The following is a 15,804-nucleotide window of genomic DNA, read 5'->3' as shown; positions in this document are numbered from 1 at the left end:
ACAAGGGAGGGGGCGGTATTGGACTTAATCTTGGGAAATGAGGCCGGACAGGTGGCTGAAGTGTCAGTAGCAGAGCACATTGGTGACAGTGATCACAATTCAGTGATATTTAAGGTGGTAATGGAAAAGGATAAAGAGGGACCAGAGGGAAAATTTCTAAATTGGGGCAAGGCCGATTTTAATCTGATAAGGCAGAAGTTGGCCCTGGTGGACTGAGATCAGCTTCTCGTGGGGAGGACCGCATCAGAACAGTGGGAGTCATTCAAAGGAATAATTGAAAAAGTACAGAGGAAGCATGTTCCCCTAAAGTTTAAGGGTGGGACAAACAAGTCCAAAGAACCTTGGATGTCGAACAATATAGTAGGATTGATTCGAAAAAAAAGGGGGGCTTTTGGAAGGCATAAAGAACTTAAGGCACAGGCATCATTAGAGGAATACAGAAGGTGTAGGGCGGTTCTTAAAAAAGAAATTAGGAGAGCAAAAAGGGGCCATGAGATAGCACTAGCGGGCAAAATAAAAGAAAATCCCAAAGTGTTCTATAAGTATATCAAGGGTAAGAGGATAACGAGGGAAAGAGTGGGGCCCATCAGGGACCATAGTGGAATGCTGTGTGTGGAGCCAGAGGATGTAGGAGATGTTTTAAATGAATTTTTTGCATCTGTTTTTACGAGGGAGGAGGGCGATGCGGACTTAGAAATGGAGCAGGAGGGTTGTGATGTTCTTGAGCATATTGCTATTGACAGGGAGGCGGTGCTGGAGGCTCTGGCAGGCTTAAAAGTGGATAAGTCTCCGGGCCCTGACGAGATGTATCCCAGGATGCTAAGAGAGGCAAGGGAGGAGATTGCGGGAGCTCTGGCACAAATTTTCAGAGCCTCTCTTGCAACAGGGGATGTACCGGAGGACTGGAGGATAGCTAATGTGGTGCCATTATTTAAAAGGGCAGTAGGGATAAACCTGGGAACTACAGGCCGGTGAATCTGACATCGGTGGTGGGGAAGCTGCTAGAAAAGATTCTGAGGGACAGAATCAGTCTTCACTTGGAGGATCGAGGGTTAATTAAGGATAGTCAACATGGCTTTGTTAATGGAAGGTCGTGTCTGACTAACTTAATTGAATTTTTTGAAGGGGTGACCAAGGAGGTAGATGGGGGTAGTGCAGTGGATGTGGTATACATGGATTTCAGTAAAGCTTTTGACAAGGTCCCACACAGGAGACTAGTCAAGAAGGTAAGAGCCCATGGGATCCAGGGCACCTTGGCAAAATGGATAAAAAACTGGCTTAGTGACAGAAGGCAGAGGGTGATGGTAGAAGGTTGCTTCTGTGACTGGAGGCCGGTGTCCAGTGGGGTGCCGCAGGGATCGGTGTTGGGTCCCTTACTGTTTGTAATCTACATTAATGATCTGGATGTCAACATACAGGGCATGATCAGCAAGTTTGCAGATGACACAAAGTTAGGGGGGGTGGTGAATAGCGAGGAAGGGATCTGCAAGCTGAAGGAAGATATAGATGAGATGGTCAGATGGGCGGAGCAGTGGCAGATGGAATTTAATCCTGAAAAGTGCGAGGTGATGCACTTTGGCAGGAATAATTTGGAGAGGGAGTACACCATGAATGGAAGGACCCTAGGGAAGACAGGGGTACAGAGGGACCTTGGAGTACAGGTACACAAGTCCTTGAAGGAAGCAGGACAGGTGGACAGGGTGGTCAAAAAGGCATATGGGTTACTGGCCTTCATTAGCCGGGGCATCGAATATAAAAGTAGGGGGGTAATGATGGAATTGTACAGAACACTGGTGAGGCCACAGCTGGAGTATTGTGTACAGTTCTGGTCACCACATTATAGAAAGGATGTGATAGCTTTGGAGAGGGTGCAGAGGAGATTCACCAGGATGCTGCCAGGGATGAAGGGCCTCGGCTATGAGGAGAGACTGAGCAGTCTGGGGTTGTTTTCCCTGGAGCAGAGAAGGCTGAGAGGGGACATGATCGAGGTGTACAAGATCATGAGGGGCATAGATAAGGTAGATGGCGGGGAACTTCTTCCACTGGTGGAAGGTTCAACAACGAGGGGACATAGATACAGGGTAAGGGGAGGGAGGTTTCGGGGAGATGTGAGAAAGAACTTTTTCACCCAGAGGGTGGTTGGAGTCTGGAACTCACTGCCTGGGGTGGTGGTGGAGGCGGGAACACTCACAACGTTTAAGAGGCATTTGGATGGGCACTTGAAATTCTACAACATTCAGGGCTATGGTCCAAATGCGGGAAAATGGGATTAAAATTAGACTGTGTTTGGTAACGGGCGGCACGGACACGATGGGCCGAAGGGCCTCTTTCTGTGCTGTAGGACTCTATGACTCTATGAGAAGGCAGTGGAGGCCATTTCACTGGATGTTTTCAAGAGAGAGTTAGATATAGCTCTTTGGGCTAACAGAATCAAATGATATGAAGAGAAAGCAGGAACGGGGTACTGATTTTGGATGATCAGTCATGATCATATTGAATGGTGGTGCTGGATCAAAGGGCCAAATGGCCTACTCCTACACCTATTTTCTACGTTTCTTTCCGTATTATCCGTTTTACCAGACCAACGAAGGTCGATGGGTGCTCACCATCAACCTCAGCATGGATAAGAGTGAGGATTTTCAGGGGGTCTTCCGGGGGGGATTTCAAGTCCAGTCTTGTAATTTTGTCAGACCACCAGTTGATGGAAAATCGGTGGTGGACCTGTATACCATATTCTAAATAGTAAAAGCAGTGGATATCCAAAAAACACGAGTACGCGTTCACTGATTAAGATATAACAGTTTGGTGCAAAAAAAAAACTGAATTTTAGATCCACTGTGTTACCCCGGCACTTGTGACGATCTTTGGTATTAACCAGCATCTGCAGGTTCTTCCCACACAAGGTTTTCGGGATTGTTGGGTGAAGAGAGGGTGGAGCAAGCACACGCGGGGGGAGGCAAAGTTTAGGAATGCTGATGTACAAAAAAGGCAATGCCCAGGAATGGCAGGTCTACCAAGCCTAGATGATCTGTTCTATTCCAAAGCTCTCTCTACTTGGAGACCCTTGGGCCTCCATGCAGGCCCCAACCATTTTTCAATCTACTCCGTCCAACAGATAGACATACATGGACACAAAAGTGCTGGAGTAACTCAGTGGGTCAGATAGTGTCTCTGGAGAAAAAGGATGGGTGGCGTTTCCTGTTACCAACCTTTTTCTCCAGAGAGGTTGGCTGACCCACTGAGTTACTCCAGCACTTTGTGGCCATCTTCAGAATAAATCGACATCTGCACTTCTGCCCATTTAACACTCGCACCCTCACCACCGCCGCCTCCGTGTACATCAGTGTGCGGATCAAAGAGCAACTTACCAGTTTCTTGGTCGGTGGTGACTGCTGCAGTCAAGCCCACCCCGGTGGAGCCTCGGCCAGTGGTGGGGATAGCTCGCGGAGCACTGAACAGCACATAGCGCAGGAGCTGTGACTTGGCCACCGACGGGTCACCTAACAGAAGGAAAGCACGGGATAGCAAGTTGTACCAACTGAAAGACTGGTGAGTGCGTCCGACATCATCCAATTTAATATACCGCTTATGTGACATTTAGGCACCTGAAGGCAAACCGACAGACGCCCACAGAAACCATTTGCTTCCAGGACACAGACACGCCGTCACCCACCATGTCTGGAATCACAATGGAGGTATTGAAACCAGTCATCCATTCCATTTACACGCAAGAAAGGCTACATTTCAAGGAACGCTGACTTTAATTAAGTCTTTATCTCCTGTGGACATCTTGCCTGACCTCTTTTACTTCAGGCTTCTAGCATTGGTGGGTTCGAGTGGCTGCAGGAGTCAGAAGGTACAAAGTCCCTGGCAAGTTGACTCCTTTATCCTCCAGCATTGGTGCCATGTTCAGCATTAGTCACCGCCCTCCAACAGCCCAATTGTCGAAGGAACTGGTGTGCTACAATGCGCTACAACACCAAGAACTATATTCCACACTCTGTATCTTTCCCTTTGCTCCACCTATTGTACGAGTTTTGAACTGATTGGATCCACATGTGGTATATCTGATCTTTTTGTAAAACATACAAAATAAAGGTTTTCACTGAACATGCGATAATAATAAACCCAAACTTATTGGGGAAACTCTCCTCATCCAAAAAAGTGCTTCCATTGACCCTACCGGAAGCGGGGCAACAAATAAGGGAAATGAACCATAGGAGCCAATTTCAGATTGGTCAAGATTAAACTGAAGGATGTCCAAAAATACAAATACACCATGCACACCGTACCTATTAATAGGACGTTGATATCACCACGAATCCGGCTTCTATTCTCCAAGTGCCTCTCCGAGCCACCCAGCAGCAGGCAGAGAATAGCCTTCTTGATGTACTCATGTCCGTGAATACTCGGGGCCAGGGACCGGGCCAGTTGCTCAAAGATGTCCTGGAACAGAGCAGAGAGCTTTGTGACTGATGCAGGAACAAAATCCACCACTGGAGGAGAAAGATGACAGCATTAAGTACAAGATAATAATCTAAAATCCAAAAGCTCACAAGAAGCTTTACCCCAAATGTTTATTTTTATTGAGGCTTCAGCACTGATAATCCTCCCTCTGGTACAAAGGTTGCCGTCAGAAAGCTAATATACACATACAAACTGCGTCCAGGATCTCTCAATTACCATACCCTGAATTATATTTCCACCCCAAGATGTTAGACCGAGTCCATTGAGGGATAGTTAGGCGGTGTTCAAGATGGATCAGTTGCATCTCATCATAGCTTGGCAAGGAGATGAAAAGCCACGGGAAAAGTCAGATTTAGAGAAACGACGCAGGAAATTGAAGATCGAAATGTTTAAACAAGTCGAATCAGCATGCAGCTGTACAGATGCCAGAGACCTAGGTTTGATCCTGACCTCAGGTGCTAGCTGCACAGAGTGTGTACGTTCACCCTGTGACTTTTTACAGGTACTCTCATGTCCTCCCACACTCCAAAGACATACAGGTTTGTAAGTTAATTGGCGTTGGTAAATCTGTCCCTAGTGTGTAGGATAGTGTTAGTATATGCGGTGATTGCTGATCGGCTCAGACTCGGTGGGCCAAAGGTCCTGTTCCACGCCGTATCCCTAAAATCTAAAGTAAAGTCAGAGAGCCAAACACAACAGAGGGTGAGAATACTTAACATTAATGAAGGCCAAATTTAAAGAAACTATATTTAAAGGCAGCTGAATTAACAGCACAAGCAATCATAAATGGGTACAATCCAATACTCATTACTGTAACATAGCAGCAGTCTTAAAGCTGGGAACTAAATATTCGAGTGTATTCAACAAGGTCAGGCAAACAGAAAAAACAGCAGGGCAGCTGAATTAATGAGGGATGACATCAGTATGAAGCTGGAAAGCATCTTGACGTGTCTCTTTGTTTCTTTTCTCTCTCTCTCCAAATCCTCATTAATCTCGATCAGATGGCTTCATAAACAGAATATCCCCATGCCAATCCGTGTCTCACCCCATCAGACATTTCCTATTTTCAGTCCATCCCTTCCCCCCTGTGCAACTCACCACCTGTTTCCTCACTTCCCCAGTTGTTATGACGGGTCTTCAAATGTTAACTCTATTACTATTTCCACAGATGCTGCCTGACCGGCAAAGTAATTCAGCAGAGATATGGATACATAAAGATGGAATAACTAGGCAGCATCTCTGGAGAAAATGGATAGGTGCCGTTTCGGATCAGACGCTTTCTTCAGACTGATTGCAGTCGGGGAAGTGGGGTAATTGAGAGTTGGGGAGAGCATTTTTGCAAGAGGTAGAGTGGGAGGAAGTGTGGACAAAATTCAGTTTTTTGTTTTTATTTAAGATTTCCGGTAACCCCATTTGGAGCCACCCCTCATTATGGAGCACAGAAACAGGCCCTTCAACCCAAGTTGTTTAAATGAGCTAGTTCCAAATGGCTATTTATAACCCATATCCCTCCAAGAGAAAGCCCATGAGGTTACAGGGAGAATGCACAAACTCCATACGGACACGACACGTAGTCAGGATCAAAGCCAGGTAATTGGCGCTGTTGGGCAGCAACTCTACCACTGCACCTTCATGCCACCCTAAAGTTTAGAGTGATTGATGGGGTGCCCATTAAGTGGGCTGCTTTGTATAATATTAATACTGAAAGGATCCAGGACTCAATGTTCACAAACAAGAAGCACGGGTAGCAGGTAATTCGAAGGGAAAGGATTTGTTCACTTTTATTGCAAGAATATTAGAGTACTCCAGTTATTTTCTGTTTCCTTATTTAAGGAACATCAATTGCACGTCTGAAGGGATCCGACCCAAAATATTGCCTATTCCTTTTCTCCAGAGATGCTGCCTGACCCGCTGAGTTACTCCAGCATTTTGTGCCTATCTTCAGTATAAACCAGCGTCTGCAGTTCCTTCCTGCACATCAATTTCACGTTTTGTTTAAAGCATTTGCTCTGTGGTACTATTGTGCCGATATCAAGTTTACATACTAGCCATCACCCACTTCACCATCACATTCTGTTCTTCCTACCTTTGAATGCGATTTGCTGAACTTCTTGATTTTGGCCACATCATCTGCAGAAAACATGGGCGACACCTCCTTGCTCATCAATTTGACATGGCACGCAATCAGGATCGTTCTGAAGAAAACAAACCATTCACAGTTACACATGCTCCACCACCACTATACCATTCTCCTTCGCTAATCAAAGGAGAAATAGTCTTCATTTGACAGAACAGTGAGAAACACAGCGAGGTTCGTCTCACGGACAGCCAGCTTAGAGAGGAATTCCCTCCCAATAATCAGGGGTTCCTTGCTATGAACTTACCATACATTGTTCTAGTAACACACTAGAAGAAGCTACCAATCTGGTTGTGTAGGAAAATAACTGCAGATGCCGGTACAAATCGAAGGTATTTATTCACAAAATGCTGGAGTAACTCAGCGGGTCAGGCAGCATCTCAGGAGAGAAGGTATGGGTGACATTTCTGTTCGAGACCCTTCTTCAGACTGGTGTCAGGGGGCGGGACAAAGGAAGGATATAGGTTGAGACAGGAAGATAGAGGGAGAACTGGGAAGGGGGAGGGGAATAATCTGGTACATTTGTATCAGCAGACGGAGAGGCTGCAGAGTCATACAGCATAGAAACTGGCACTTCAGACAACTAGTCCATGTCGATCAAGTTGCCTATCCAAGCTAGTCACACTTGGCTGCGGCATATCTCTCCAAACCTTTTTTCTATCCACATCCCTGCCCGAAATGTCTTTTCAATGCTGTAATTGTACCTGCCTCTAGTACTTTCTCCGGCAGCTCATTTCATACATGCAACAGTGAAACTGTTGCCCCTCAGGTCCATTTTAAATCATTTTCTCTTTCGACCCCTCCCTACCCATGGAGAAAAGACTGACTCTTCACCTTATTTATGCCCCACATGATTTTATGCACCTCTAAAAGGCACCCTTCAACCTCATGCTCCAGTGAAAAAACCTCGAACCTATCCAGTCTCACCTTATAACTCAAACCTTTCAGACCCAGTAACATCCTCAAATCCTTCTTAGACCATCAGACACAGAAGCAGAATTATTCCATTCGGCTCATCGAGTCTATTCCGCCATTAAATCATGACATCTATTTTTTCCCCATTCAACTGCCTTCCCCCCAGAATGTCCGACACCCTTAAGCCCTTAACCTTTGCACGTTTTCCAATTTACGGAGATCTTTCCTTTAGCTGGGCGACCAGAACGATGCACAGAGTACACCAAATACAGCCTTATCAATGACTTGTACAGTTGCAATATGGTGTCCAAACTTTAGTACTCAATATCCTGGACAATGAGGACAAGCATACCAAAGAGCTTCTTCACCACCCTCTCTATTTGCATTGCTACTTTCAGAACTACATACCTGTACACCTTGGTCCTTATTGTACAACATTCCCCAGAGCCCTTTTATTGGTTTGTCTGACCAAAATGGTCAGGCCTCCAGCCTCTCACTTATTTGCATTAAACGCCTTCTGCCATTCCCCAGCCCATTGGCAAGGTCGAGTATGGCCGTGTTGTAACATTTGATTACCTTCTTCCATGTCCACTTTACCACTAATTCCCCCCCCCCCCCCCCCCCCCACCAGCATATTGGTTAAAAACCTGGTTTAGACACAAACTAATTGGTGAAATATTTGGAGTGTGGGAAGGTTTTTACCCAATAATCAGTAATGGTCTGGAAAACTGCCGATAAGGATGACAGAAGCAAAAAAAACCTCATCAGATTTACACAGATGTGTGGCTGACGAAAACGATACAGAGGGCTACAGACCTGGACAGTACAATTTCAGTTAGCACACGGTGTACTGAATGGCCTCATTTATGCAGTACAGAAACAGGCCTTGAAGCTACGTCCTTTTTAAAATTTAACTACAGCAATCCCCTTTACCCTCAATTGGAGCGTATCATTTTATACCATGCCTGTTTAAGTGTGTGCTTCTCAATGTACATGTTTCTTAAATGAAATGATTGCATTTTTTTCCACCATCTCCTCTGGCGGCATGTTCCAGATACCAAAACTCTGTCAAAAACAGGTAACCCTCAGATCCCTTTTATAGCAGCTTCCACTCACCATAAACATACTCCTTCTTGAATTTGATACCACTACCATGGGAAATACCCGTACCTGTGGTGCGAATTTTAAATGTCCAGAACCAGTTACCTCACCACGGGTAAACTGCGCGAGGTTGCAATGTCTGCAATGCCACTGTACCTGAATGTCCCAGAGGTGTAGCCGTTTTTCTTGCCAGGCAGGCAGCGGTAAGTGCCAATGACCTGCACTCGGTCACCAGGCTTGACCACATCCACAAGGTCGTTGTCCAGGATAATGTCCACTGATCGAGGTAGCTGGCCCGCGGGAGCTTTCTCTGGCATCTCCTGTATGGTGATGGTCTGGTGGTCTTTGTACAACGACAGCCCAAATTCTGTCTCGAGGGGGTTATTCTCCTCATCCTGGAGGGAACAAGGATGACATTGTTACCTGTCAGAAGTTATTCTGGTTGTTTAACCTGCTAGCAACATGTTTCATAATTCATTGCTCCAGATTCAGGCACAGCTTTTTCCCGTTGTTTAGATTAGTTTAGAGATACAACGTAGAAACAGGCCCTTCAGCCCATTGATTCCACGCCATCGAGGGATCCCCACACACCAACACTAACCTACACACACTAGGGAGAATCTACAATTTTATCAAAGCCAATTAGCCTAGAAACCTGTACGACTTTAAGAGTACGGGAGGAAACCAGAGCTCCCGGAGAAATCCCACGTAGGTCAAGGGGAGAACATGCAAACTCCGTACAGATAGCACCCGTAGTCAGGATCAAACCCGGGTCTCTGACATTGCAAGGCAGAAACTACCGCTGCGCTACAATACCGCCCGTACTACGTTATCAGTAGTTACCAGACTACTGAACAGTCCCCTCATAAGCCAAGGGGTGCAGTCCCAAACTCGCAACCTACCTCTGGTGGACCTTTTTTAACCTGCATTTTCTCCATAACCAGAATGCTATGCCGTTAGTGTATTCTGCAATCGGGCATTTCTCTCTTTGCACTACATGTTATACTTGTGTATGGTTTGATTGTACCATAGAATTGTATGATTTGACTGGAAAGCATGCAAACAAAGCTTTTCCACTATATTTCGGTAAACTTAACAATAAGAAATAAAGTGAACCAAAACATCCAACAAACACCCTTACAACAATCAAGCTTTTAAAGCAATCTGACAAACAGCAAACTCTCCATGTGATTCTGCTCTATGTCTGAAAAAATAAGAAAACCTCAGTATCACAACAAACATAAGCAAAATGCCCTGGGTCAAGGAAAGGCTGGTACCATACTGGCCCAGTTTTACTGGTTTTTAGAAGGCCTGGAGAGTTGGGAGAGAAAAAACACACTTCTATGTCGACCTGTGCCCAAGATTTCCTATGCAAACAAGTTGGTCCAAAGCCAGCAAACAGAAACAAATCCCTCTTTAATAGTAGAGAAGGTGGCACTTTGGTGTTTGGAATATTGTTTACTGAATTCAGAGATCTAGAGAGGAAACATAACTACCACAGTGGCGCAGCAGTAAGTTGTTGCCTTACAGCGCCAGAGAGCAGGGTTCGATCCAAACTATGCATGGTGTCTGTATGGAATTTGTATGTTCTCCCCGTGACCTGTGTCGGTTTTCTCCGGCCTGGTAAAATTGTAAATTGTTCCTCATGTGTGTAGGATCGTGTTAGTGTGCGGGCAACGCCAGTCGGTAGGGTCTCGGCGGGCTGAAGGGCCTGTTTCCACACTGTATCTTTTAACTAAACTAAATCTGTAGAAACCTAAACACAGAGGAACACTGGCAAAAAAACAGTAGACATGGTAAGACCTAGTCCATTTTAAGAACTACAAATTACAGCCAGCTCTGACTCAGGATGAGGCATTCTCATTTGAGTTAGCAAGTGTCAGTTCATGTCCTCGAGAGGGAGCACTGTAAACCAGGGTGACACCACAGTGGTGAGCACTATCCCGTTTGAAGTGAATTGCTCAGATTAAACTTTAAAGGCAAAACCCCATTCGCCGGGATGAGTGTCAAAAATCCCAGTACATATTTGGACAACAATTATGTCAAAGATCTTCAATGAACATCAACAAAACAGCATATGACTGTGATTGGAGACTCATTAGTAATCTCTCTGGAATGCCAGAGTGCAGAGAGACTGGATAGTATATAAAATTGAGAGAGGCATGGACAGGGTAGACAGGCAGAGCCTTTTTTCCCCCCACCAAATACTAGAGGGTATAGCTTTATGATGAGAAGGGTAAAGTTAAGATGTGAAGGGGAAGTTTTTGTTTACACAGAGGATGGCGAGTGCCTGGAACCTGCTGCTGGGTAGGGGGGGGGGGGGGGGTTTATGATAGTGACATTTAACAAAATTTTGGATTGGCATCTAGATAGGCAGAGAATGGACGGATATGGATTATGTGCAGGCAGATAAGGGTTGGTCTCTGCATCAAGTTCGGCATATCCTCTGGGCCTGTTTTTATGCTGCACTGTTCTGTGGTCTGAGTTGGGGGGGGCAGAGAGAAAATTCTGTGGTTGCAAACTGGACTCCGGGATAGTTCGCTGCCTCCCTGATAGCAGGGCCCAGGATGTCTCAGAGTGGCTGCAGAACATTTCCAAGGGGGAGGGTGGGCAGCCAGAAGTTGTTGTACACATTGGCACAAATTACATAGATAGGAAAACGGATGGGGAGCTGTAAAATAAAAACAGGGAGTAAGGCAAAGTTAAAGAACAGGACATCAAGGGTAATAATTACTCCCAGTGCTACGTGTCGGTGAGGGCAGGAGTAGGAAGATGGGACAAATGAATGCACGGCTGAGCAGCTAGTTGGAGGAAAGGGTTCATGTTTTTAGATCATTGCGAGCACATCTGGTACAGAGATAACATGCACAAAAGGGATGGATTAGATCTGAACAGAGGGACCAAGTTTGCAACTGCTACTAGGAAGGGTTTAAGTCAGATTATGGCACAGAGCGAGGAAAGTGCTGGCTTAAAATGCATTTATTTCAATGCAAGACACCAGACAGGCAAGGCGGATGAAATCATGGTGTGGAAAGGTATATGGGACTGGGACGTTATATCCATTACAGAAGCCTGACCAAGGGAAGGGAACGGCTGGCAGCTTAATGTTCCCGGGTACAGGTGCTAAAGGCAAGTTAGAGGTGGGAGTAAGAATGAAGGGGAATTTGCTTTATTAAGGAGAATAACATGGGAGTAGCCCCCGATGATATTATTGGGGGATTCTCCAGTGAGGCTTTGCAGGTGAAGATAAGGCATAAAAATGGAATGATCACTTTGTTGGGATTGTACTACAGGCCAAATAGTCAACAGGAATCAGAGGAATGCAGGGAGATTGCAGACAGCTGCCAAAATAATAGGGCTATCATCGCAGTATCCTAGTATAGACTGAAAATACCATATTGCCAAGAGAGAAGGGGTGGAATTTATTAAGTGCACATAGGAAATTTCCTCATGCAATAAAAAGAGGCCCTATAAAGGAGAGTCCAAAGCTTGATCTGCTGTAATGAAATAGGACTGAAGTATCAAGGGTGAGCACTCTGGGACCAATGATCACTGATTCATTAGCTTTAAAATAGTTATGGAAAAGAATAAGGCTGGTCCACAAGTTAAAAGATCTAAATTGGGGCAAGGTCACGTTTGATAGCATTTGGCTGTTTGCAGACGAAGGGACATCCATAAAGTGGGAGGCTTTTATAAGTGCAACAATGAGAGTTCAATGTATGCATGTTTCCATTAGAGTCAGGAGCAAGACAGGGAGGAGCAAGACACCCTAGATGAAGCAGCAAACCGAAGCTCTGGTCAGTAAACTGAAATGGGTCAGGTATATGCAGCTAGGATCAAGCATGTCCCTGGAGGAGTCTAGGTAATTGAGAATACCTAAGAATGAAATCAAGAGGGCAAAAAGCAAGGCATGAGTTAGCTCTGGCAGTTAAGTTTAAGGAGAATTTTACAGGTGTGTTAAGGGAAAAGGGGTAACTTCGCGGGTCAGAGAGCATCTCTGGAGAAAAGGAATAGGTGACTTTTGGGGACGAGACCGTTCTTCAGACTGTGTGTGTCAGAGGAAATGGAAATTCCTTATGTTGTTAGAATGCTGTCTACTGAATATTATACCAGTGAATATTTCTGCACCTTTTCCAGTTTAATGGCAACCATCCTATAGCTAGAACGATCCAAAACTGCGCACAATGTCCCCAAGTGTAGTCTCACCAAAACCTTGTACCGTTGCAACATGATGTTCTGACTCAAGCACTCAATGCCCTGAACAAAGAAGACAAGCATGCCGATCGCCTTTTTCACCAAAGATCGACACAAAAAGCTGGAGTAACTCAGAGGGCCAGGCAGCATCTCTGGCGAAAAGAAATAGGTGACATTTCGGGTTGAGCCACTTCTTCAATGCTTTAGATGCAGGAAGATTGTTCCCGATGTTGGGGAAGTCCAGAACAAGGGGTCACAGTTTAAGGATAAGGGGGAAGTCTTTTAGGACCGAGATGAGAAAGTTTTTTTTCACACAGAGTGGTGAATCTGTGGAATTCTCTGCCACAGAAGGTAGTTGAGGCCAGTTCATTGGCTATATTTAAGAGGGAGTTAGATGTGGCCCTTGTGGCTAAAGGGATCAGGGGGTCTGGAGAGAAGGCAGGTACAGGATACTGAGTTGGATGATCAGCCATGATCATATTGAATGGCGGTGCAGGCTCAAAGGGCCGAATGGCCTACTCCTGCACCTATTTTCTATGTTTCTATCTATGTTTCAGACTGAGAGCCGGGGGAAGCGAAAAACAATGTTGATCAAGGAAATGAGGAGCCCACAAGGGTCCATTGTTGGCTGTGGGGTCGATGATAACAGTTTCAACAGTCCAACAGTGAAACTAGTACTACCACCATCTTCACCACCCTGTCTACCCATATCACCATTCTCAGGGAACTATGCACTTAGTTGAGAAAACAGGACAACCCAATCAGGAACCTCACCTTAGTTGGATAGATGGCACTGGAAGGGAAAGCTTCAAGGGAAGTCATATCCGTGTACTTGCGTTCAATAGTCTTCTTTGTGGCAGGACAATAGTGGACACTTCGAACAACCTTTGGACGTACCAATGAACCTACAAGCCCCAAGAGAAATAACAGTAAATTCAAAACATAACAACAGGGATTTGCACTGGCATAATTGAGCCAAGGTTACTCTTTTCACCAAGGCGTTCAAACATTCAAATTGCTTTAGTACACTAACTCAGAGGCAGGCAAAGTGACAAGTTAGGCAGAAGGGCCCGTTTCCACACTGTATGACATCCCGAAGGACTCATTGCAAGCTGAAGAAACGTCTATCCACCAACATAACTGTGTTCATCATGTTTATTTGTGGTGTTGTTGCGTTTAATGCGCCTGTAAAGCTTTAGCAAGTAAGAATTGCATCATTCCAGTCCTAGAGCATATGACAATTAAACACTCTTGACATTAACTGCAAACAGCACTCACGTCTGCAACATGTGCATAGAGAACAATCCAACTTGTCAGTAGAATGAAGTGGCAGTGATAAGAGAGTGAAAGACCAGGAGGAAATAGAAGAGGAGAAATAGCTGTGCCCAATTAAAGGAATTTAGTATTCCCCAGATGTGTAACCATTAGACTGACGCTTCATGAAATAGGAACTGGGTTGCGCCGCGATGGCAGCCTCGCCTACAGTCTGCCTGTCTTTTTGTTATTTTTGGTGTGTTTTAAAAGTATGTGTTAATGTTCTCTGGTTTGTTTTATGTGGGGTGGTGGGTGGGGGCGGTGGAAACATTTTTCCAATCTCTTACCTCGCCGGGAGATGCGATTGTTTTCTGGATCGTATCTCCGGTCGCTCTGCGGCCTAACATCTGGAGATGGAGGCCTTGCTCAGGACTGACTTTGAGGCCCACCGTCGGGCGTGGACTTAGCATTGGAGCCGATTCCTTGCCTGGGATCGACACTCCAACCGCGGCTTGCGGACCTTAACATCAAGCTCACAGTCTTGAGTTGAGACCGATGTCGGGAAGCCCCAAAAGCCGCACTACATTCAACTAGCCCCGACCCGTGGTAGATCGCCTGGCGCGGGGGAAGCTGAGAATCCCCCCCCCCGATGCAGGAGCTTGATCGCCCCAACGAGGAAGGCCCGCCCGCCGTCTAGGGGAGTCAAGATCGTCCCGTTCACGGAAGGTTAGAGGCCCCCGACCATTGGTGGACAAAGAAGGGAGATTGAACTTTTTTTTCGCCTTCCATCACAGTGAGGAATATGGAGGAGTCACTGTGGTGGACGTTCGTGTTAAAATGTATTTTGTGTGTTCTGTTGCTTTTTATTGGTATGACTGTATGGCTAATGAAATTCCTCACATGTTGCAAAACATACTTGGCTAATAAAGTATGATTATGATACACGGCTAATATTCAACGAAACAGCGCTAGCCTTGGTAATTAAAGGCAAGACAGAGATTAACAGAATCTTTATGTGCAAAATCTTTCACAGCTGATCCGTGCAGCCTTGACTCAAGCACCATCACCATCTATAAGAAACCCCTCATGGCAGAGACCCAACACGTGTTGCAGTGAAGTGCAGGGAATATTGCGAATCAAGGAACAACTTTAGTGTGGAGGAAGGTTTACACCAAAGGACACTAAATGCTGGAGTAACTCAGTGGGACAGGCAGCATGTCTGGAGAGAAGGAATGGGTGATGTTTCGGGTCGAGACCCTTCCTTCTTTTCAGAGATGATACCTGTCCCTGAGTTACTCCAGCATTTCGTGAACAGCTTCTCTGTGGTGGCTGTAAAGTCACTGGACAGACATATAACATATTTCTAGATGAGGCAACCAAACACCACTCCACACGGTCCCATCAAGACAAACAAAAACTCACATTTGATTACGATTCCCTCCACGCAGACGATATTGCTAAGGAAACGCGAGGTCAAGGTTCGTGGGCTGACATGCTTGGAGCCAAAGCTGCCTTCCAGGCCAATGTAGAAGTCCTCAAACTGCTTGGCATATGTGGCATCAATGGAGGCAACAAAGTCCTTCAGAGCTCTCTGGAAGGCAAATAGCTCCTCAAAAGAGTTGTTCAGTAGCCTGTGAGGGAAGGATAAGACAGAGGTAGCCAGTTATTTTGAGGATCGACCTTTTTAAATTTGAAAAGGAACACCAGTTTTTGCATTAAATAGTGCTGATGATAGT

General features: G+C 45.6%; 1 protein-coding gene across 1 annotated transcript in view; it reads right to left on the bottom strand.

Moving 5' to 3' along the window:
- mcm3 (minichromosome maintenance complex component 3) overlaps positions 1–15,804 on the bottom strand; it is a 57,248-nt gene that overhangs the window by 36,859 nt on the left and 4,585 nt on the right. Inside the window, exons 3-8 of the mRNA XM_078405916.1 lie at positions 15,491–15,699; positions 13,589–13,719; positions 8,777–9,015; positions 6,554–6,662; positions 4,293–4,446; positions 3,369–3,500 (exon numbers count right to left, since the gene is read on the bottom strand). Coding sequence (XP_078262042.1) covers positions 3,369–3,500; positions 4,293–4,446; positions 6,554–6,662; positions 8,777–9,015; positions 13,589–13,719; positions 15,491–15,699 — 974 coding nt within the window. The remainder of the gene's footprint in view (positions 1–3,368; positions 3,501–4,292; positions 4,447–6,553; positions 6,663–8,776; positions 9,016–13,588; positions 13,720–15,490; positions 15,700–15,804) is intronic.

This window comes from Rhinoraja longicauda, chromosome 9 (genome assembly GCF_053455715.1).
Source record: "Rhinoraja longicauda isolate Sanriku21f chromosome 9, sRhiLon1.1, whole genome shotgun sequence".
Classification (NCBI taxonomy): Eukaryota; Metazoa; Chordata; class Chondrichthyes; order Rajiformes; family Arhynchobatidae; genus Rhinoraja; species Rhinoraja longicauda.
The sequence above is the reverse complement of the archived record's forward strand: the minus strand, read 5'-3'. Positions and strand labels throughout refer to the sequence as shown.